This window comes from Clarias gariepinus, chromosome 16 (genome assembly GCF_024256425.1).
Source record: "Clarias gariepinus isolate MV-2021 ecotype Netherlands chromosome 16, CGAR_prim_01v2, whole genome shotgun sequence".
In the NCBI taxonomy this organism is placed as follows: Eukaryota; Metazoa; Chordata; class Actinopteri; order Siluriformes; family Clariidae; genus Clarias; species Clarias gariepinus.
In genome coordinates this window covers 18,825,670-18,848,340 of record NC_071115.1, presented here as the reverse complement: position 1 = coordinate 18,848,340, position 22,671 = coordinate 18,825,670, and the positions used below count along the sequence as shown (strand labels likewise).

The following is a 22,671-nucleotide window of genomic DNA, read 5'->3' as shown; positions in this document are numbered from 1 at the left end:
AGCAAACAGTCTGGGATTTGCACCGTAAACATCCTGCAACGTGTGCGAGCAGAAGAAAGCCCGGGAAAGGATAGAATCAGAACACATACCGCTCGTTTTAAGAGCCAGAGCAGGGCTGTGGTGCACAAATGACATTTTATACAGTTCGCCTAGACCTGAGTTTATCAGATAAATCAAGGAATATCAACCATTAACATTAATGGTAGTATTAGCTTAGTTTTAAAAAATGTGAAAATCGTACTTCCTTAAAAATGAATCCACAGTCTAGTTAGTCTAGTTGAACAATGCTGCACCTAACTTACCTGTTAGAAAAACTAGAAACACAGAAGCTTCTTTGGATGGAAGCAGGTCTCCTGGCTATCAATTATTTGTGTCTACATACAATCTCTACACACTGTAGTGCAAATTAGTGTGATTCTCACGTTTGAAAGTAGTTGCATTAAGGACGCAAAACAAAACGTACAGAAAAATAGTAGGACCATCAACAGGGTGGACAAATATCAATATTTTTTTTTTAAGTTTTAAGATGTGATTAAAATACTCAAATATTTATTAGTTGATGAACAGATATCCTGTTTATTGCTGGCTTAAAGACCATTTAAAGTTTCTTCCTGTCAGTAGCAGAAATACTAAAAGCACAGAGAGAACAGTCTCACTCAAGCTCTCTCTTTGGCTTCAGTTAAAATCTAAATTCCTTGAAAGTTTAAACCTCCTCATCATACGAGTGAAACGCCTGATGGACTAATAAGCCTTACATGACCACAGTGGTGATGGACAACTTAATCTGCTACCCCATGGTTTCTGTTCGGTGCCAGCTGGAATTTAAGGCTAGTAAAGGAGTTGTACTGGCTGGAGTACTGGACGTTATTGAAAACTGATCTCCCTTTTATTACAATTATAACTTCATGTCTGACCACCCACCTGTCTATGTGAGTAAAAAAGGGCCTCCTCAAGATTCTCTGTTTTCATACACATCTTTCACACCAAGTGGCTGCTACTCTCCATCACAAAACCTGGCTTTTCCTTTTTGAAAGTTTACACTGATTGTTATGTCTTATACCTACATCACCAGTTATTTTATTAAACATTCGTTGCATTAATACAGCACACTTAAGCTTGACACATGCAGCTACATCCATTGCGTCACACCGTATTAAGCCTTGATGGAAAAACCCTACACACATCCTGTACACAGATCAACCAGCGGAAGCCACAGGTTCAGGTCATGTGACCAAACCCGACACTGTATAGGCTGTAAACATCTCATATATTTATACAGGAAACTAAACCGAGTCAAACACACAAACACGAGTCAAACACACAAACAGAACTCAAACCCACCCCCCCCATCAAAACTGCTGCTAAACCCCATGATCCTTTGCTCCACAGAGCACTTCCTGAGGAGAAATATACACAAGACACTGTGTCCTGTTAGAGTTTAGTTCCACTCAGAGACCACACCCTGTCACAGAGAAAGCCAGTTGTCTCAACAGAGCCTATGGTAGAGTTTGGGGGGAAAAACGGATTCAGTCACGTATTGCGATTCTTTTGTGTGGCAATCACCAAACTAATAATGTTTTTAGTAGTTTTTTCATGCTTGCATTTAAGGTGGTAAAATGTTGCTGTTCCTTTGTAATCCTACAGGTAATGCACTCCAAACTTTTCACACGTTGGCGGCCAGCACAGCATCCTGTAGGAGCAAATTATTTACTAATGTTCTTTAGAATTGTAACAAAATATTGTAAAAAATACAAATATATTAATTTAGTTATCGTATTAATGTCCTATCAGATGCTCCATGATGTTTCCTATCCTAAGCCTACTGCTTTATTTTAGTTTTCTATCCTCTCTCAGGTTTATAACATACATTGGGCAGAAGACAGAAATTAAAGATGCTGTACGTAATATTAGGTTAGACTATAACCAAATGTTGTTTTTTATATATATTTTAAGACATACGCATACATATTTAAAAAAAAAAATAGAACTGCCAATATTACCACGTTAATACATTTGATTTATCTAGAAATTTTAACGTGCTACTATTTAAATTTAAATGCAAATCAATTTTACCTAATGGCTTTCCATAATCGTAGGGCAGATATCCAGCTGTGTGTGGTAATGGCACGTTTAACACGGATAACAAGATGACTGAGGTACCAACACTAGGTGTGCTGAACAAAGTTTCAATATATAAATCTTTCTGAAGGAAGTTTGGATGAAACCAAGTTGTGTGCTTGAGCTACCTACAAGCGTAACTATTTTTACCCGAATACACAAACAGTATGACACTGAAAAGTCTGTGAAAGTGAGGCAGTTGCAGAAGCTACTTTTATTGCACTTGCTGGAGACCACTGGACATCTGGATGTATCTAGAACTACTTCAGTGTTGGAAACTGCACTCATTCACTCTGGGCGTGTTAAAAAGAAAAAAAAAAGTATGTGCAAGCCAATTTCACAATGTTGAAAAGATAACACACATGGTCCCCAATATGGGAACAGATAGGGCTCCCTATATGATTGCTGAGTTTACTATTTGAGAGATTTTAACATTTGTTGAATGTTAATGCTTGCAATATAATAAAACTGCTAACTGTTTCCTCTAACCAGATTGTCATGTAATACTTTATTTCAATATTCCTTTATTATAATACAGATAAATGTAAGTATTCTAAAATTGTGAATAATTACAGTCTATGACATGATCTCAAAAATAAATAAATAAATAAGAAAGACTTTTGTTCATAACAGAATTTCCTTTTCACATACTGAAAACAATTTAGGCCTGTCCACTTCTTTCTCATGGTAGAGACAGGTGGCCCGATTAGTCATCTGTTCTCCTTGAGCATTAGTGCACAAACATACATGCAATCCCCATACCACAACTAGCACACACACCCCACACCCCCACACACACCCCACCCCCACACGCCTGCTCCATAATGCCCATTCTACGCTTCATGAAATACTCTTAGATTCCCTACAAACCTTGGATATTGTTCAATTCAATCTAGTTCCTGTGAAACACAATAGAAATAATATTTCCGACCTACAACAAGGGTCTGTATTAAGCCTAAGACAGCACGAATTCACGTGGCTTTCGGCTGCTTTGCTTCCTGGCATCCTCACGCAAATAGGAACGAAATGGTAGTTGCTGGAACCTGCAGTGCGGTTTTATGTCTTTATCATCAAGACAGTTTATGAACATAGAGTCAGCACTGGGGTGAGTTAGGACTTGCAGCTGCCTGTTCCTGTATAGGGAACAGTACGAAACTGGTTCGTGAGAGAATAGAGAACATATACAGAGACAGCGTGCAGGAGAAATACAGAAAAAGAGAGTCTTTTATAGAGACAACCTGGAATCTTGCCAGTTTAGAAGCAACAAGCGAGCATTCCTTACACTCTTATATTATAGCTGTTGGATTGCTGAATTCAGCACATTCGCACATGACAAATATACAATGGTGGCACTCTAGCTAGCTAATAATGCTGGTCATTTTTTATATATATTTTATTGGGTAAGTGGATTGTGTCGTGTTCTGGCTTCAGGTCATGTTTCTGTAAGCCGTCAAAATTGCAAATTAAATTTAAATTGCAACCTTATACTGTAGAAAGAACTGAAGAACTGAAAATTGGGTTAATTGTATTGCTCAGAACTACAGGTTTACATCAAGTACAGTTTCTATATATGAATTACCCAGATTTTATACCACAATTCAATATATTATAAACAGAATACTATTTGTAATAATAAATATGTTTTCTTACAATGTCATCTGAACTAGCATTAGATGAGTGTACTTCCACGGTGATTAAGGCACAAGACAGGCCGTGCGGATGCAAAAATAATCCGCACCTGGATGGTGCAAGGTAAGACATGAAACGGATCTCCTTTACCTCTCCTCAATAATTATATTGTTCTGATTTTTTTTGCAAACTAGTTCTCATTAGTTCAAAATTTCATGATGTGTCTTTCATACTAAACCCATCAATTGATCGTACTTAAATTAAATGTATAAAAAAAAGGTACTTACTAAATCGCAGGTAGACTGTCGATCAGATTTAACTGAATTCTTAGCCACTGTGATTTTTGAGTTGATTCAACTCAACAGGACTAATGTCCTTAGTATATCTGATTTGTCTCTAGCAGCCGTATTTTTATACAAATAAATAGATTTTATTATTGGTTGTTTACATATCATGTCTCACACAAAGCAAGAATCTTTTTTCCTATTTCAGTTCAAAGGGTAGTGGCACCAACCACCCATAAATAAAAAAAAAAAAAAAACTTTTTTTACTTTTTTCCCTGCAAAAGTTTTGTTATATTTTTGGAAATTTAAGACCATTAACCTAAATCCTTTAAAAAGTGCAATTGGTTCAGAATCGAAACCTGTTGTGCATGACTTTCTTGCATGGTTATGCACAATTGGCGTCCTTTCATGCATTGCTGAGAGACATCACTGTGTTAAGGCAAGCAACTTCTCCAGTGATCACTCTGATTAAAAGTTCCTTTTAATGTAGCTAACAGATAAGTGAATAACACGTTGCATAAGACGATATCAACCAGCTACATGAAGTGCAAGCCAAGCCTTGTTTCACCAGACACCTTAAGCTGAGTGCGCATGCAGGGTTGTGCACCTGCTAATTTCGAGCTGGCAGCAGGATCGTCGTGAGGGTTTTTAGACTTAGAGCCTGAGTCAGACTGTGTCTGATAAAGATATGACTCAGATGAAGTTTCAGGTTTTGCTGGGCGTGGGCTGTATGATTCATTTGGTTAAACTGCCGTGTAAAACTGTCTCTGGTGGTCAAGCTCATGCTTGTTCAGTCTGCAACAGGTCTAAAGTTCAGAGGTCAAATGCTGTCAGGTCAGACCTGTCTCACTGCTCGTTTGGTCAATAAGCAGATTTCTTACATTTTAAATCTTTTAGCTGCAAGGTTTGTGTCTCACTTATTTACAATAAATATTTGTTGGGCCAGATAAAATGGTAATGTTTTGTTTTTGTCTAAGAATAGGACTCGACCCATGTCATCCTGATAGCATTACATACAAGATAATGGATGCTAAAATGATTAAACTGTTCAGTTTCTTTTTGAGGTTAAAGTTTAAGTTAACAATTAAACACCTGTGTTTATTCTCATAACTATTTAAATGTATTACTGTAAAATAGACTGATATACAGTGTACTGCTCATAGTACTGTTAAGAATGTTTATTTTGGTTTAAAGTTAATTTAGCCTTACAGTACTGTGCAAATGTGTTAAGCAACCTCAATTTTGCGTACATATCTTCATAATTTCATATTTAGTGTACAAACATCCAGAATTTCTTGTATTTTGTATATAGTCTTGAGCAATGCAGTTTTCTAGCTATTGTTTTTGGCAACTTTTTGACTCTCATTTTCAGTCCAGTTTCTGTACCAGACTAGTTTCTGAAGAATGTTTTTTGCATGTTAAGCCACACAGTGACGTACGAACCATTCAAGCATTAAAAACATCTAACTTAAGGCATTAGACAAAAAAATGCAGATGTTGACAGATGCCGTTGATTACGATACTGTTGATGCTGAATGGTTGAAACAGACGAGAGGGTAAATAATTCATAATAATTTTTAGGCTCTTTGCAGCCTGTTACACTAAAACATTTGTTTCTTTGATTGAATCTCCATAATTTAATATGAGATCGGCTCAAGATTGTTACACAGTACTGAATAAAGGCTTTGGCACAAGTGAAAACTGCACTACACAAACTTGACATACTGAACGACAAAATATCCTTTGATTTCCTTGGCCTTTATGATCACATTTACATCATCTTGCCAGCACTTGGTATGAAGTCAGAGACCTTCTTAACATTTACTGATTTGAATAAAAAATGAGGAAAAATCCAGGCCTAACATACTACCGGCACACATTATCTAGAAGGACACTTGCGGTTTGGAACTGAGCCAAACCCTGATCTACAGCGGCAGCTGAGGCCACAGGACCCTTTCACTGCCCACCATACAAGCTGATGCAATCAGCCACGCAATCGAGCACGCAATGGATAGCATAGTGAAAGACAATATGGTACTGTTGTAGTCTGTGTCATTCATTAAAGCTGGTGAAGATGCAAATATAACAGCATATTCATTATCTTTGATATATATAAGTCATTTAGAAATGCATTTGGTTTGGTGTGTTCAACAAGGTCTGAAAATGAAACAAATAACCATTGATCATTTTACTTCTAGAAATATCTACAGCAAAATTACCAATATTGTTTTTTTTTGTGAAACTCATAGCAAATGCACAGTTGTATATATTAATTGATCTAAACTGCATTTTTCCCCATGTCGTTGCTGATCAGAGATGATGAATATTGTTGTTTTTTTGAAATGATGTTGTATTTGTATCTTAGCCAGCTTTAATAAATATCACAGACTAGCACATTGCATTTTCAATTGCGTATTCACCTGCATCACAATTAATTAAACACCTTCGGGAATTTAAATATTGTATAATACTGCTACAGGCAAACTGACCTTTTTTTCTATACACTGCACAAATCAGATTTTCTTTTAGTTAGTGTTGTTGGTTAAGCTCTTCACACTATATTTTTTACGTGGCTCATAACCGAACCTACTCTCTCTAAAAGGTTCAAACTCCTACACTGACCTGTATGTACAGAGGAACACACATGATGCGTTAAGTTTACTGTAAAGTGTTACATTTATTTTGTGCATCTTAAAATAAAATAAAATAAATAAAATAAAATATTTTAACCTATTGAAAAAAAAAGTTTTAAAAAATTTGCCTTTTCTTTGGCACTGCAGCCGGGTTTCACCCCGGATGTTTAAGTGGTCTATTCCCGCAATATCACACCAATCAAATCCTCCTTTACCGTAATTTTACATATTTTTTTAATGCAACATTGTACTTGTATTAAAGTTCTGATTTAGCTGTTCATACGTAGAAATGTTCATACATGTTCATACATAGAAATAAGACCTGTTTCTGATCAAGGTGTGTACATGTAATAGAAATGGACCAAATCAGAATGGAAAAGATAAGATTGTGAGAAAATTTTATGCTGTTTAAACAGATCATACAGTATACGAGAAAAATAGAATCTGATATTGGCCACTTTTGCCAGCAGTGTGAACACAGACTGAGAGATTTTATTTAATGCTGTATTTTCTATTTTTACTGAATGTAAAGAGAGCTGCTGTGTGTCTGTACAAACTAATCACACACACACACACACACACACCATGCAAACCAGGGGTATGAAGGACACACACGTAACCACACACACTTGTTGGTCGTGTTAGCTTTATGTGCTAACTGTAATTATTTGACAGCCATCAACTTACCGACACCGTCCTCTGACTTCAGCACCATGGCGTCTCCTTCACTAACTTCTTCCTCTTATTGTTGTTTGTAAACACTAACCGACGCTCGGGTTTTTACCTGTACGCACTTTTAACCACCAAGAAAAAGCGCCTGTAGGTAATAAACACGACTCCGTGTGCGAGTAACTGCTAAAGGATTTTCGCTGGGGGAAAAAAGGTGACTTCGGGTTTTAAACTTCGGAAGTTATAACGTTCGTATTTTTAAAAGTAAGGGGAAAAAACGCCGATATCGGTGATATACAGTGAACACACGTAGTAAAGCTGCTCCTCTGTCTGTTGTTGTCGGGAGAAAAATGAGGAAGTGTGGAGTCGGGTGTGTGAGAGCGCTGCCCAGTGACGTGGTTCACAGTGTGGACGTAAAAGCTTTTGTAATTCCGCCCTGAACCGCTCAGGCACTCACTCACTCACTCACACGCACGCGCGCACGCACGCACGCACAGGCGGATACTAAAACCATGCGCGCGCCCACGCCAGCGTGCGTGCGAGCACGATTCCAGCATCCGCGCGTTATTAAAAACTAATAATTATTAGTTTTTTATTAAATGATTTGTGATACAATGAGCTGGTGTTAGACAACTCTTTATTTCACGTGTTTAAAATGACTAGTATTTTATAAATTACTTAAACATTATACATAAGATTACATTATATAATAATAATAATAATAATAATAATACAGTAAAATAAATAATACTAAGGTTACATTATAATGCTGTGTATAATACAAGTTGTTATTATACACCTCTTTAATTTACATGTTTAAAATGACTAGAACATTATATATTTCTTAAATTATACATTACTGCTAAATAATAATAATGATATTAATAATATTTTATAGTGCTGTCGTCCTGTTTGTACGTCTTGATAGTTTTATTTGCCCCCGCAGTTATCAGAAGACACAGGTAAAAAGTCAAAGATACACGTGAAAACTCCTGGAAGCTGCTTCCCATCCTTCAGTCCCACAGGTGCATCGTTCCATCATCCGCTCCAGACACGAGAACTCCCCCTGAGCTCACAGCGAGCGTGTTAATGATTTCATTGTGTCCTGACAGATTCTAGACAAAGTTCCTGTGTGGAAATGTACACTGCTTAATGTTGTCCAGAGATCCTGAAGCAAATCCGTCCTGTACTGTCTCGAATGCAGCGCCAGAGTTTCTGTGATGGGTCAGCATGGCTCTGGTCCTTCCAGCGATCAGATCACAGAGTCTGATGGTGGTGTTGTGGCTCCCTGTGATAATCTGAGGCTCTTCTGATCTCTGGCACTTGACGGTGGCCACTGTGTTGGTGTGACCAGTCAGGGTGTAGACATCTATTTTGATTCTAACGCCCCAAATTCTGGCTGTACAGTATTATCTCGACGAGGACATCAAGGGTTGGATGGAGGTCCAGGTCGTATACAGCGTTCAGATGACAGATAACCCTGCAGATAACCCTGTTGTACTCCAGATCCTAGTGCTTGTCCTCTCCACAGGAGAACAGACACAGGCTGACACAGGTGACCTGTTAGAGAGAACTTCAGCCTCCCACCTGCCAGGTCTCAGATCTTTATGGTCCTGTCTGCAGATCCAGGAACAAATCACTGGTTTCCAGGCTCCACTGCTAAGCACCTGACCTAGCCGAGATGACCGCTGATCACCTGGTAGAGTTACCACAATGAGTGCCTCTGTGGTTTTGGTATTGTCAAGGAACCAGCGCTGAAAATCAGGTCTAAAATGTGTAGAAAAAACATTTCTCCTTCTCCAAGTGTGCTTAGCCATTAAGCAACAAGGCGTTTGGTTAGTTCTTGTCACATGACCTGCGATGCACTTGTGGCATTCTTTAAACATAATTTTGTTTTGCTTTATTTTGTTTCATCTCGCTGCATCGTGAATGCGCATGGAAAAACACCATGTGTCGCTCTGTACCGTCAGCTGTGTGTGTACCGTACATGTTGCTCCATTTAAAACAACCCAATTGAGCACGAGAAAGATGCAACACGTGAAATGCCCTAAAGACAGTCGAAAATACACTGATAACTATACAATAAAATGCATGTCTTACTCTTCACTGCAAACCCTAATATACTGCTAAGAGTCGACATTTTTGTTTACCACACTCAGTTGTTTAAAATTGAAAGAAACACACAAGTCGAGGAGTTAAACTGTCCCATAGATGGGTCGCCACAGCAGACCATTCGATCTGCACACAACTTGGCTCTAGTTTTACGCCGGATGCCCTTCCTGACACAACCCTACTATTTTATCTGGACTTGGGACCGGCACTGCATCTAGTGGCGGTGAGAAGCCTACCTCTGAGCCACCAATGCTCAAGATTATGGTTAAAGAGCCTTGACTTTAAAGGAAGAGAAACGCCTCATTTAGTGTGTTAGAGTATTCTCCATAAGGAGTGAGGATGCAGTTTAATATACGATTAGACTCAGTAAATGTCCAGTTGACGAATATCTTGACTGCTGCTACATGATACGGCTAACAAAACTAAAAAAGGTCATTGCATTGTTTTCAGGACTATTTGTTCAATTAAGAGCACAAGACACATCGGTTTGCACCATCTTTACTTCTAAAACAATCTAAAAATCTAGCAGGAACAATACCACGTAGTTGGGAAGGAAAAAAATAGCATTATTCATTTTAGTTATATCTATTTTTTGTTCTCATTACATAATGTTATCATTGGATCTATATCAGTTGCTGTTGCAGGTTAGAGATCTGTATTGGCCACGGGGCACATTGCACACAAGTCTGTACTCGTGGATGAAGTAAGGCTGTGGATGAAGAAATTCCATGTATGTTGTTGAGGTTTCAGGACTGCTAATGATTGTGATTGAACACTGTGTTCATGATTAAGTTTTTGTTACATGGTAAACCACAATTAACTTAGTCAGACAAACTGTTTTGTTTTTTTCCCTCAAACTGGCAATTTAACAAGATACAAATCTATATGCAGTGTGATTATGTAATGAATGTTATTTACTACTGTACACACTGGCTGCAATACCATATGACCTGGGAATCTAATACTAATCAATAAATAAATAAAATCAATGAGCCAAGATCAATGCAAATGATTAAGGTTACTAATTAAGGCTCTCTCTTAGTTTTCCATAAAACCATTTTCAGTAACCAACGTATTAAAGTGGAGTACTAAACATACAGTAGAAGTGCAGCGAATTGTAGACAGGGTATCATCCATGGACAAGAGATTCAGAAACTGAGAACGTATGCATGGTAATAATGTCATACTATAGTTATTACACACAACTTACTATATGTGTCCTAGGCACATAACAGATGTGCCACTTCATTCTTTTTTCTAAATATAAATTTCTTGCTTGACAAAGACATTGTTAGTGAACATTACAGGTTCACAGCATGTATGAAAACATGCATGAGAATAATAAACCAACTGTAACGTCCAAAAAATCTGATTAATTATGTTACGTTATTTGTGCAAAACCATTTATTTTCAATTCTCTGTACCAGATTACAGCAACATTATTACACGGATTTCTAAGAATATTTTCTGAACGACTTAAAATTGAGTATTGTAACTCCAGTGAGTCTAGACTTTGCTGTTTTTCGTTTATAAATGTGATAAGACCAGTTTAATCAGTTCACACTTAAGTAAATAAAGCTTGATCCAGTGTAAGCCTGTGGGAAAGGGTTCCTATAATAACAGTGGTCATTCTCCGATGTAGTGACTTTAACAAATAGGTTCTCCAGAGAGTCAGTCAGGAAGCAGATAAGTCACACTTTGATGAACATAACAGACATGCTTGTCTAGCTCACAAAAGCCACTGTTGTACTCTCACAATGACAATCTGGGACAATGTGGCCTCTGTCATAGAGTGCAACAGTTCTCACAAAAACAGTCTTCTTTTTTTCTTTTTTTTTTTTTTTTTGCAATACACCCACTGACCTGAATAAGTATATATGTAAAAGACCATGATCCTGATACAAGACATCCTTACAATTTTATCTAAGGTTACATGTTAGTCATTGTCTCCATTCCTGTGGTTCACTGTAAATCTGACAGTAGGGATTGAAAGAGTACAAATGTGCTGGGGGTAATGTGTACATTTAAACAGTTTGATATAAAGCCTTAAACAGCCACTTTACCCATTTTCACTGTGCATGGGAACATAAAGATCGTTTTATATCTGACCAGCATCTTCCTTTAGTCCTAAGATTTCTGTGAGTTAATATTACACACACATGCACAAGCATGCACACACACACACTGCTTGATTAACATAAGCCATTTGTGATGATGAATAATGCTAAATAGAATTCCAAGACTTGACACGAGGGTTTTTAAGTCAACTTGTGATGAAATTTCTCATGACTGAAGCCGTAAAACCTGACATTTACAGAAGGCTTCAAGCACAGTACGTGATTAGACTCATGGCCGTAGTAAAGAAACGTAAAAGACGATCCTCAAAAAATCGATGGATCACTAATTAATTTGCCAACTTGCGGAAGCGACACATCTGTCTCTGGAAACTGTACACAATCATTCAGGAACACCACTTGCACATTACAGGAACTTGGCTAGGAGTAATTACCACATGCTTGTACACTCCTGCCCTCCCTTCAAGTCATTCCTACATGTTTGGGCCTTTAAAGGAGTTCCTAGGATCGTTGCCCCACTAGGAAAAGTGCATGAGTGCAGCAGGGGATTATATAGAGAAATAAAGGTAGGTTTTACTTTCATAACCGTGATCTGTTATTTTGCACAATTTTAAGCCGTGGTTTGACTTGAAGTCCGTTTTAAATGGTCCCCTTAAACTAATTTTTACCCACTGGTACACACAAGAACCTCAATTCAACATGAATTCGACCTAATTAATTAAAATGATAATGTAACTAAGACCTCCCTCATAGCAGACTTCGCCATGCTATTGTCACAGTACACGAACACAAGGCTATTTGAGGAATGTTATTTTTCCCTCTATTGTTCCCCAAGGCTGTGACAGTTCTTATTGTGTTCTGGAATGTGTGCATCCCTGTATGGGAAAATCATCACCCTTGAATTTGAACCCTCACCCTGCAAAATATATAGGAAAAAATCACTTCCACAGTTTAAAATAGCATTTCTAATAGCAACAGAGTTTTTTCGAATAGCAGTTATAAGCGAAGATTTGTAATCATTATATTATATATATTATGTCACATGATTAAAACTTTCTATTTATATATACAGTATGTACACGCCTGTCTAAAAAAAGTTGCCATTTCAGACGGGTGAAATTATTGGGCTGCATCAAGCAAAGAAAACAACTAAGATGATTGGAACTGGGACACATTATGCTTTAACACATTATTAAAACATGTAAGGAGATGGCTGAACCATTAACTTTGAAGCAAAAGATGTGATGAGAACGCACATGATTGGGATTAAATAGCTGTGTTGTCATAAGAAGGTCATTTATTAGTGAGACTAATCAGAAAAAAAGGGCTTCAGGTTTCTAGGGAGCATAAAGGTTGGACTTTGGAGCAATGCATAAAAGGATAAGAAGAGAAGCACAAAAAGCGATGCACCCATCGTGCATCATAGTGGCCACTGTATAAGCCTGTGGAGGCAGTGTTATGATCTGGGCTTAGCAACATGTGGCAAAAGTCTTGTATAAAAAAATTAACTGAAGATGATGACTTGACTGTACTAAATGACCAGGGAATCACATCAATGGTGTTTTTCGTCTCTGATGGCTCTGACATATGCAAGGACTCAAATTGGGAAAGAGTGGTCCTGGGAGCGTGAGGAATCCTTTTTATACATGAACTGGACACCACTTTGTGTGCTGTAATCAAAGGCGACTGTTTTTGTTTTTTTCTGCAGTGTACATGTGATCTTAAATATACACTGCCCTCCAGATGTACTCATTGATCAAAAGGTGAGAAAAATAATCCTGATACAAAATATCAGTTGCTCATTCCACCAAATTAATTTTGATACCTTTCAAATCATTATCCTTGAGTGAAAAAGTGTGAGAATGTGCCTCATAGTGTCCTTTGGTGGAGTGTCATCCCATTCAAGGTGCGTTTTTGCCTTACACGCAGCGTTAGGGAAATACTGGAGGAAATACGGGTTGAATACTAGAGGTTGCAAAGTTGACATACTGTTGTTTTTGCATTAAATGGCATGACATTATATCTCAACAAATGCATTCTGTCTCACCCTGAGTAAAAGATTGCTTTTTCTCCTATCTGTAAAGAATATCACAGATTCAATTCAACAAATCTGTGTGGTTAGATTGAGATAATGCAAAGGCCTCCAAGGACTATGCTTTTCTTTTATCACCCCCTAATGGTTACAGGAATGCAGTACATGATTGCTGGGGTGAAGTCACTTCCTAAAAATGTTAGACCTACAGCATGTTACAAATTAGCATGCCACATCAAGAAAAGATATTAAAGAGATTAAAGACTAACTGGGCTAAAGCCATCAGACTGCTTACATTATGTAGATAAAATCCTAAAGCCAAGGCCATTTTAAATAAATATATCCTTAAGCACTTACATAATGTTAACTAGGGGCCATACTGGAGAAACAGCCGTGGACAATCTAATTAATCATAAAAATAAATATGAACGTATAAGGCACTATAATAAAGGTTGGGCAAACCAAACTCAGAGCAATCTTATTTGTCTTTGACTCCCGACATCTTAATGTGCTATGTGAGGTAATATAGGAGGGTAATAAATGCCATGTGTTGGAGATGTCAGAAACCCTCCCTCCAGCCAGGAAAGAGAAATGTTGTCTAGAGGTGAAAGTCATCCAATATGTAGGGAGATCTAGGAGAAGGATTACGCTAATGATCATGTATTAGGTTCAATTCATGTTGCATTTATGGTCCAACTTCTCACAAAGTGTCAGGCTGCAGTTTCAGGTAGAGGTTCAGGGACAAGTTAGGATACTTATTCAGGTTGTGCAGAAAAAAAACAAATGCTTTTTTTTTTTTAAACATTTCCCTCATTGCTTAACACAACTGAACCTGTGCCAGCCACATTGCCAGGAATAAGGACGTGGGAGAGTCTGGGTAAAATTATATAACCTGCTAGTTTCGCAGCTCATTTAATGGTCTGGTTGGGGAAAACCCTAACAATCCCAGTTTTTTCTTTTCGACACATTTCTCATAAATCAAAGGAACCCGTCACAGACTGTAGGATTTATAGGTCGACAGACGAGTGTAGAGGCGTTATTTACGACCTTGCTGTAATGCTTTTCTTAGTCAACATCTGTCTCAATGACATCCTAACAAACAAACAAACAGAACGTGTTCCTTTAGATAGCCAATTCATCTATAATGATATAGCTTTTTACTATAATGCAAACATGCAAATAATTCCTAGAGATCAAGTAAAAATGTTTAAGAAATTATTATTAAATATTAATAATATTTATTTCTATTATCAATAATAAAAAACAATAATAAAACACTGTTAAGAAGAATACTCACTTTTGCATTGCAGGTGCTTTCGGTAAAGTATAATATTATCAACCAAAAATTAAACACCTGGAAGTCATATCAAGCTAGAACATACAACATACTGTAAATCCTGATTGTCTTTGATATTTCACAAAGACTAACACATTCCTCAACATGCCACAGCAGAATTAATGGTGTGACTAATAATAATTAAAACACAAATAAAATAAAATAAAATAAAATAAAATAAAATTAAATTAAATTAAATTAAATTAAATTAAATTAAATTAAATTAAATTAAATTAAATAATAAATGGCTACAAATTCAAACTCTGGACTAGAGTCATATTTACAGAGATAGGCTTGTACTTCACACTAAAGGTTGAAATGATCATGCCTCCACCATCATCCCCAGTGGCACTGAGACAATTTGTTTTAGATTTATTCCCAAAATGTCTTTACCAAAGAATTGTCTAGCTACATTCCAACCCAATAACTTTCACAGATAACCAACACTAGTACGACTACATCATAAACATGGGAAAAGAAAATTCATATACTGTATATTTAAAAATGCTTAGTAATGTGATACAATTATATATATATAGTTGTACACGTAAAGTACAGGAGGCTTGGTGGTGTAGTGACCTTAGTCCTTGTGACCCTCACACCCCTAGGCATAGGGTTTGATTCGTTCCTTCAGGTTAGTGTGGGTGGAATTAGCATAGTGTCCAACTTCCAGGCTGTAATGTATTGTATGCTAGGATGTGTGAGTGTGTGTTGACTAACATAAGCTGTTGTCCAGGGTGTACCCCACGCCTTAAGCCCTAAGTTGCCTGGGATAGACTCTAGGAATTCTGCAATTCTGGATATTGCAAACATCCCATACAGCACAGCATAATGCTGAAGAAACAGTTGCATGCATTGGGGTATGTGTGATAATGGGGCAGTGGTATCTCAAAGGGTTAAGGCACTGAGTTATTGATCAGACGATCAGCGGTTCGATCCCCAGCTCCACCAGGTTGCCACTGTTGGGCCCTTGAGCAAGGTCCTTAACCCTGACTGCTCCAGGGGCGCCGTATCATGGCTGACCCTGCGCTCTGACCCCAGTTACGCTGGGATATGCAAAGAAGGAATTTCCCTCTGGAATTAATAAAGTTCTAATTAATCTAATTAATTAATGTGCCTATTCCTATTTTAAAACCATGGGTTAGTTTAGCCATTGCTGTTTGCCAAAAACTCTTTTTTTACACTCATTAATACTGTGAAGAATGTAGAGGTCTGGCACTCAGTCAGTGTTTCAGTATATAAATTAAAAGTATTCAGAGGGGTTGACATCAACCTTGGTAAACCATCTCTTCATGGGCCACCATTTTGCATGAAACAGGGTCATTTTTCTTGACAGAAGAAAATGCCCTATGCTCATGCATACAAAGACATTCTAGAAAGTATGTACTTTTGACCAATTGGGTTTTTTAACTAATAGCACAATAAGTATTGCAGAAACCTGTAGACATCAATGTTAAATGTAACAGTAAACTATTTTTTTTTATTGTAGGAAAAGTGTCTGGTCACTTTTTCATCCATTCCTGTGTATACAAACTGGAAATGCAACGAGCGGATGTAAAAAGTGGGAGGGAACTGAGATACACAACAGGCTTTGAAAATCAGCTTTGAGGATCGAGCTCTGGATTCATTTCCAATGGATTCTCTTTGAAGTAGCTCTGAATCTCATAGTGCTCAGCATGAAGACTCGATCCTCTTCATCCTGGCACAGATCTGTCTATCCTAGTCTGCCACCACACAATTTCAATACATCTGAAGAGACTTAAAATGTAAATAATCAAAATCAGATTTTTTGCTTTTCTTCCTTACTGTTAGACTGTCAGACTAAGGCTTTTGTTTTTATAGATATTATACCACAGTTAGTTCTGACCAAGTAATCTGATTGGATTCTGGGGCATTCCACGAGCTGTGATAATAGATGGTAACAGCACTGTGACTTTCAACTATATGAATTCTATATAAACATTAGTTACCCTAACTGTCGGTCACCACTGTGGGTGAAAGCAGCAGCCAAAACCCACATTCAAAACCAGTCACAGAGGCTGCGAGAGAAGCGAGATGTGTTTTTCTGCAAGAAAACACATCTGATAATGTTACATCATCTTAAACACTTCATCTCAATTCCAAACCATTCTCTAGCCCCTAATAAAGGGCACTATTCTGTGTATGAAACAAGTGATTGTATAACTAGTTGTCCATTTAACACTGTTTGGGATTTAACCGTGGAACCCTGAATAACGTAGCTGATATTGTAATAAGAATAATGGTACTGTATAAGGAGAAACTTTGGGGATTTACACGACTGTCCACCACCTGCTTTTGAATACATTCTACCGGTAAGAGTTTAAAACTACTTTCACCCCTCCTAACTTCATTGTACAGTACATGATTTGCCAGATTCGCCAGACATAGAAGGTCATGTGTTGGTGAAGTAAAACTTGTTAAACAAACACTCGATAATAAATGGTATTTGTGGAAATATTGTATAAAAGCAGTATTATACTCGAGATGTTGTACTGGATGTCGCGTCACAGCTGTGCCGATATCCAGCACAACAGCACTCCCTCTTGTGTGATATAGCTCAAATATTGTATTTCAGAACAACCCTATTATAATTGGAATGTTTAATGTTGGGGAGCAGCTAAACGAAAAGCTTTATTTATTTATTTATTTATTAACATAATCATTTTCAATACTACTTATCATGTATAGCAGCTTAGTAATGGGGAGCAAATCTTATATCATCTTAATAATTCTTCATGTTTTATAATTAGAATAAATGAATGAATTTAATAAAAATCAAACAGTTCAAACCCTCTTTACTGTTATTAAACAGTTGTTGGCTCTCTCGAGTCGCTGTAACTGGCAAGCATGAATAACATTCCCCCTGCCCCTGCATAAGAGTTGGCTGCGCCCAACCCATCCTCCCCATGCAGCAGTTACTGCAGGTGCGAGCAACAGTGAAAAGAAGAAGAGCAAGAAACCAACCAACAATTTTAAGTTTTAGCACATGCTTTTTTGGTATGTCTCATCCTGATAAATTAATGTGAAACAACTTATAAAAAAAACAAAACCTCCTGGTGTGGTTTGTGGGATGGAGATCTCAACCCCCAATGCAACCCAAAGTTATGTCCTTGATCACACTATACCGTTCCCCCCTTTAAAAATAATGAGCCAGTCCCTATGACCTCACAAATGAAGTGACATCACACAAGCACTTAAAAAAAACAGGCAAGTGCCAGTATCTTTAGCTGTATTTTATTGTTTTAACTGTTAGATTAAAATCATTCAGCATGTTTCTATGAATAAATGACTATAAAATCTAGCACTGTCCACAATACAGTGTAATGTGGTGCTTCTATCTTAGCTTAATATGGAGTTGTGGCTCCTGCAGCCAAAAGCTTTCCCCAGTCATGCAGTCAACCATGTCACTTTTTTTTTACTGCAAGCGTTGGATGTTGGACATTTCTTAGTAGAACCCAAAAAGCAACCTTCTCAGAAGATCACCTACTGGACCATCTCTTAATGAGTGTAAATTACTTCCACACTTAGTTTCATTAATCTAAATCAGTTTCACATCTGGGTAATTACAGATAGAGATAAATAATTTACACCCACATATGCACACCCCCGTATTATCTCCTACAAATCATCCTCGTACACATCATCCTGATACCTTTAGAGAAACTCGGTTCTTTTGATATAATTGTGCAAACTGAGCAGCTAATGTCTTCTCTGGCACTGGAAGAAAATCTCACTTTAAAAACAAATTCCAGCTAAAAACTATAGAGGGGAATAATGAATTGTGATGATGCCACAGACATCAGTAGCTGGGGGTGCTAGACAGGGAGAGATAGTATTACCTTCGCTGTTGTTGATAGCTGACACTAACCGATGTGAGATCATCTATACAATCGAGTACAGTACAAATAGTGCAGAATGAATAAGACTGCCCTGTGGTGTAGCATGAGCAGAAAAACTGCGCTGGTTGGCTTTATGTGTCTTAGAGAAAGGATGTATTAGCAAGCTGTATCTATCTTGCGAAGAGCAAGAGCTGGCTTTGTGGGTCGGGATTTTGCACATGACTAAATTGGGGGATAAATGTGGGAAAAACCCTATTACAAAAAACATTCCAGATGAGACATCCTTGACATCAGCTCATTGAAACCTCCAGTAATCTAATCTTATTTTCTCATCGGGCTAGAAAAAAAAATGACATCACCTCTTGCAACTCAGTATGCTCCTGTACCACCACACAGCCCCCGGAGCCGTGTCCACCCTCGATAAAAGCCTAACAATCAGACAGCCCCAAATTACCGCTCTCTCTGGACCGATGCCTTCCTGCTGCTCAAACATATGCTGCCACGGGTTAACCACTATCTAGTGTGATTTTTCACTTCTTGTATTCTCCTTGACCAGCCATGCTGTGATTAACTTTACATTTGTCTTTCTGTACACTGGCAGCAAGAAGCAGTCATCAGATCACATAACCAAACATAACGTCCTGTTTTTTTGTTTAGGGACTGCTTCCTGTATTCTTTTGCTGTTGGAAAGCAGCCAGTTTGCCAAGAAATGTAGGCTTATCAGCAAAGTTCAGCCTAAAGGTTTACGTGTCTCTGCTTTTCTAGACAGCTTTAGCTGATTTACTGTAGGACGTGAGCTAACCAAATAACACTATGATTTTTTAAAATTATGAAAACATCCAACTGTGGCACGGTATCTTATTGGTTAGCACTGTCGCCTTGCACCTCCGGGGTCGGGGTTCAATTCCCACCTCAGGGTCTGTATACATGGAGTTTGCATGTTGTTCATATGCTTGGTAAGTTTTCCTCGGGGTACTCTGGTTTCCTCCTATAGTCCAAAGTAATGCAGATTGCAAGTGACTTGAATACAGTAGGTACTTATCTAGTAAATGTTAAGTGCAGTAGTAGCTTTGACTGAAGATGTTTAATGCTATTAGACTGTTGAAGGTTTAGAACCTGAGCTGTTTAAGTACAGACAAGTAGGTGTGACAGCAGCGCAGACTAAAGGATTAAAGCCCTTCTTCTAACAACTAATTACAAACCAAGGGATAACTACTACTTGCAACAGTATTGGGAAGTAGCTGAATGGCATTATGGCAATGTAGCAATCTTTTAACTAAAGGGAAAATAGAATTTTAAAATAAAACACATTTTCCCGCAGGAAATCTAATTTTGGATGACCATTGTAATATTTACATTTACATTTAGGCATTTGGCAGACGCTCTTATCCAGAGCGACTTACAAAAAGTGCTTTAATGTTTACATCGTTGGATAATACTTATATTATACATTATATATATCCCTTATCATTCCAACAAGTTTTACCATTCCTGTCAGAGATTGGGACAGACACGACAGCTTCCCAAATACAGCATGTGCATGTCACACTACTTTTAGCATTGTAATGCTGTAATAGTACTGGTCCTTTATATGGGACAGTGGTTGCTCTATTGTTTAAGGCTCTGCGTTACTGATCAGAAGGTCAGGGGTTCAAGCCACATTACTGCCAAGCTGCCATTATAGAGCCTTGAACAAGGCCCTTTACCCTATCTGCTCCAGGCTGACCAAAATAAAATTGAAGGAACATGTGAAAAATAACTAAATTTTGATCTTACTCATGGTCTATACCGCTTTATTCTGTATACAGGGCCGCAGGGGTGCTGGAGCCTATCCCTGGAGACGTAGGGCACAAGGCAGTGTACATCCTGGATGAGCAGAGCACACACACTTACGCTCATTCACACACTATGAGGAATTTGGGAAAGCCAATTAGCCTGATCTGCATGTCTTTGGACTGTGGGAGGAAAGCAGAGTACCTGGGAGAAACCCACAAAGCACAAGGAGAACGTGAATGGGAATCGAACCTGGATCCTGAAGGTGTAAGGCGACAATACTAATCACTAAGTCACTGTGCTGCCTGCAGACTATTACAGTAGCTTTTTTTATTTTTCCCCTAGGGATTAATAAAATACTCTATCTATGCATGGTACACTGTGTTATGTACTGTATGTGTCAGTTTACAAGCATTATCAGCAAATGTAAGCAAGCAGTGTTCCCACTCTAGTGACTGGAGTTCACATCCTGCTTAGGGTCACCATCAGTTTGGCATTAATACTGTTTAGTTCAGCTTTTTTTTTTATTTGCCACAAATACAGTATTTCACAGTGAAATTCTTTTTTGTTTTATATATTCCAGCTATTTGTTGTTAGAAGCATGAGGTCAGAGCGCATAGTCAAACTTTAAACAGGGCCCCTGGAACAGACAGGGTTAAGGGCCTTGCTCAAGGGCCCAACAGTGGCGGAGCTGAGGCTCGAACCACCGACCTTCTAATCAGTAACTCAGAGCATCGTTATGTAGTCGATGTTGTTCCAATTTAATTTCTGGTCTCAATGTTTGTAAGGTTGGCAAAATTACCATCCCCACAACATTTTGACAAGCAGCGTAGACACCATTAAAGATCACTATTTTACTATAATTATTTAGCGATAGAAGTGATTTCAATTTCAATGCAACTTTTACATAAGTCGACATATTCACAGTGTTAGCCTTGTCTCGCCAAGTACTCGCCAAGTACGCCTTTTGTACTTGTACTTTGACTGTTTTAAGGTGTAAAATGTTTGCAGGTTGAAATCTCCTTCATGTATGTTTAGAAATGTATCAAGATGTGAAAATGTTATTGTGTCACAATCTTCAAAAGGCTGTTTTCCTGTCAGAAACCAGTGCAATGAATTACTTATACATGAAAGGACATACACAGGAAGCACATACACATGAGGGAAATATATACACACAGTAGCTGTTCCATAAAGAGTATAAGCACTTCCTGCATGTACCGGCATTTGTCGAGACATATCTTGGTCTGCTTCTTGGTAAAATTCACTGGCATTTTCAACTAACAGACGAACCAATTGAGGTATATCTTAAACATTTTAAGATAGAAAAAATTGCATAACCATTCGGGTGAAATGAACACCTCCGCCCCCTGTTTTTCAAGTGACACTGTATATCATTTCAAAGCATATTTACTGTAACAGTCCCAAAGATTCCATTAAATTTTTTCTTTTTTTTTTTTTTTTTTTTTACTAACAATAAAAACCTTTATAACTATATACACCACAGTAACATATACCACATAACTATAAATCAGCTTAAAATAAGTTGTTAAAAATAAGTTCTATGTATTAAATGGCCTGATTGTTAAAACACAACTTGAATATACACAACAGCCTAAGACAAAAGTAATACAGGACAGAAACACGCAGCCACATAAGAAGACATGATGGTGTTCAGAGAAGAGGTAGTAAGTGCACTGTAACCTGGAAAGAGCTTTAATGCAGAAGCAGCAGTGAAAAGATCAAAGAAAACCTGTAAGTTACTTTCTTTGCCATCTCTGTTCCTCTTTGTCTTACCTGGAAAGGGGTTTGTCACTGGCGGACACATGAAAGCCTGAAGGCTGGACACACACAGTTCATTTACAGTCCCCATTATTTTGCTGTAATGAAAAGTGTTGAGTGTTTTTTTTTTTTTTTTGCGAAACACTGAATTTGCTCTCACTCTTGCCTCTCTTGTGACGTCCTCTTTCTCTTCTCCAATTTCAACCTGTCAGAAGCTAAGTATGTGACAGTCAGTTTAGTGGCCTTTGACGTGGACTCCGTGGTTACTCAAAGTCACTTCCTTCTCCATAATGTCCTCTTGCCCCAGCGTGTGTAAATATTGTGAGACTGAGGGTGTGTGGTAATCCTGGTATGTCTTTCTGAATCTG

The 22,671-nt window shown here is 37.9% G+C and overlaps 1 protein-coding gene across 2 annotated transcripts in view; it reads right to left on the bottom strand.

The window, feature by feature from the left end:
- cyth1a (cytohesin 1a) overlaps positions 1 to 22,671 on the bottom strand; it is a 57,216-nt gene extending 34,545 nt beyond the window's left edge. Inside the window, exon 1 of one of the 2 annotated variants that reach the window (XM_053514128.1) lies at positions 22,319 to 22,671. In XM_053514128.1, coding sequence (XP_053370103.1) covers positions 22,319 to 22,394 — 76 coding nt within the window. In that variant the 5' untranslated portion in view covers positions 22,395 to 22,671. Of the gene's footprint in view, positions 1 to 7,351; positions 7,717 to 22,318 lie in introns of those variants that run through there. The other variant, XM_053514129.1, reaches the window with a different exon arrangement.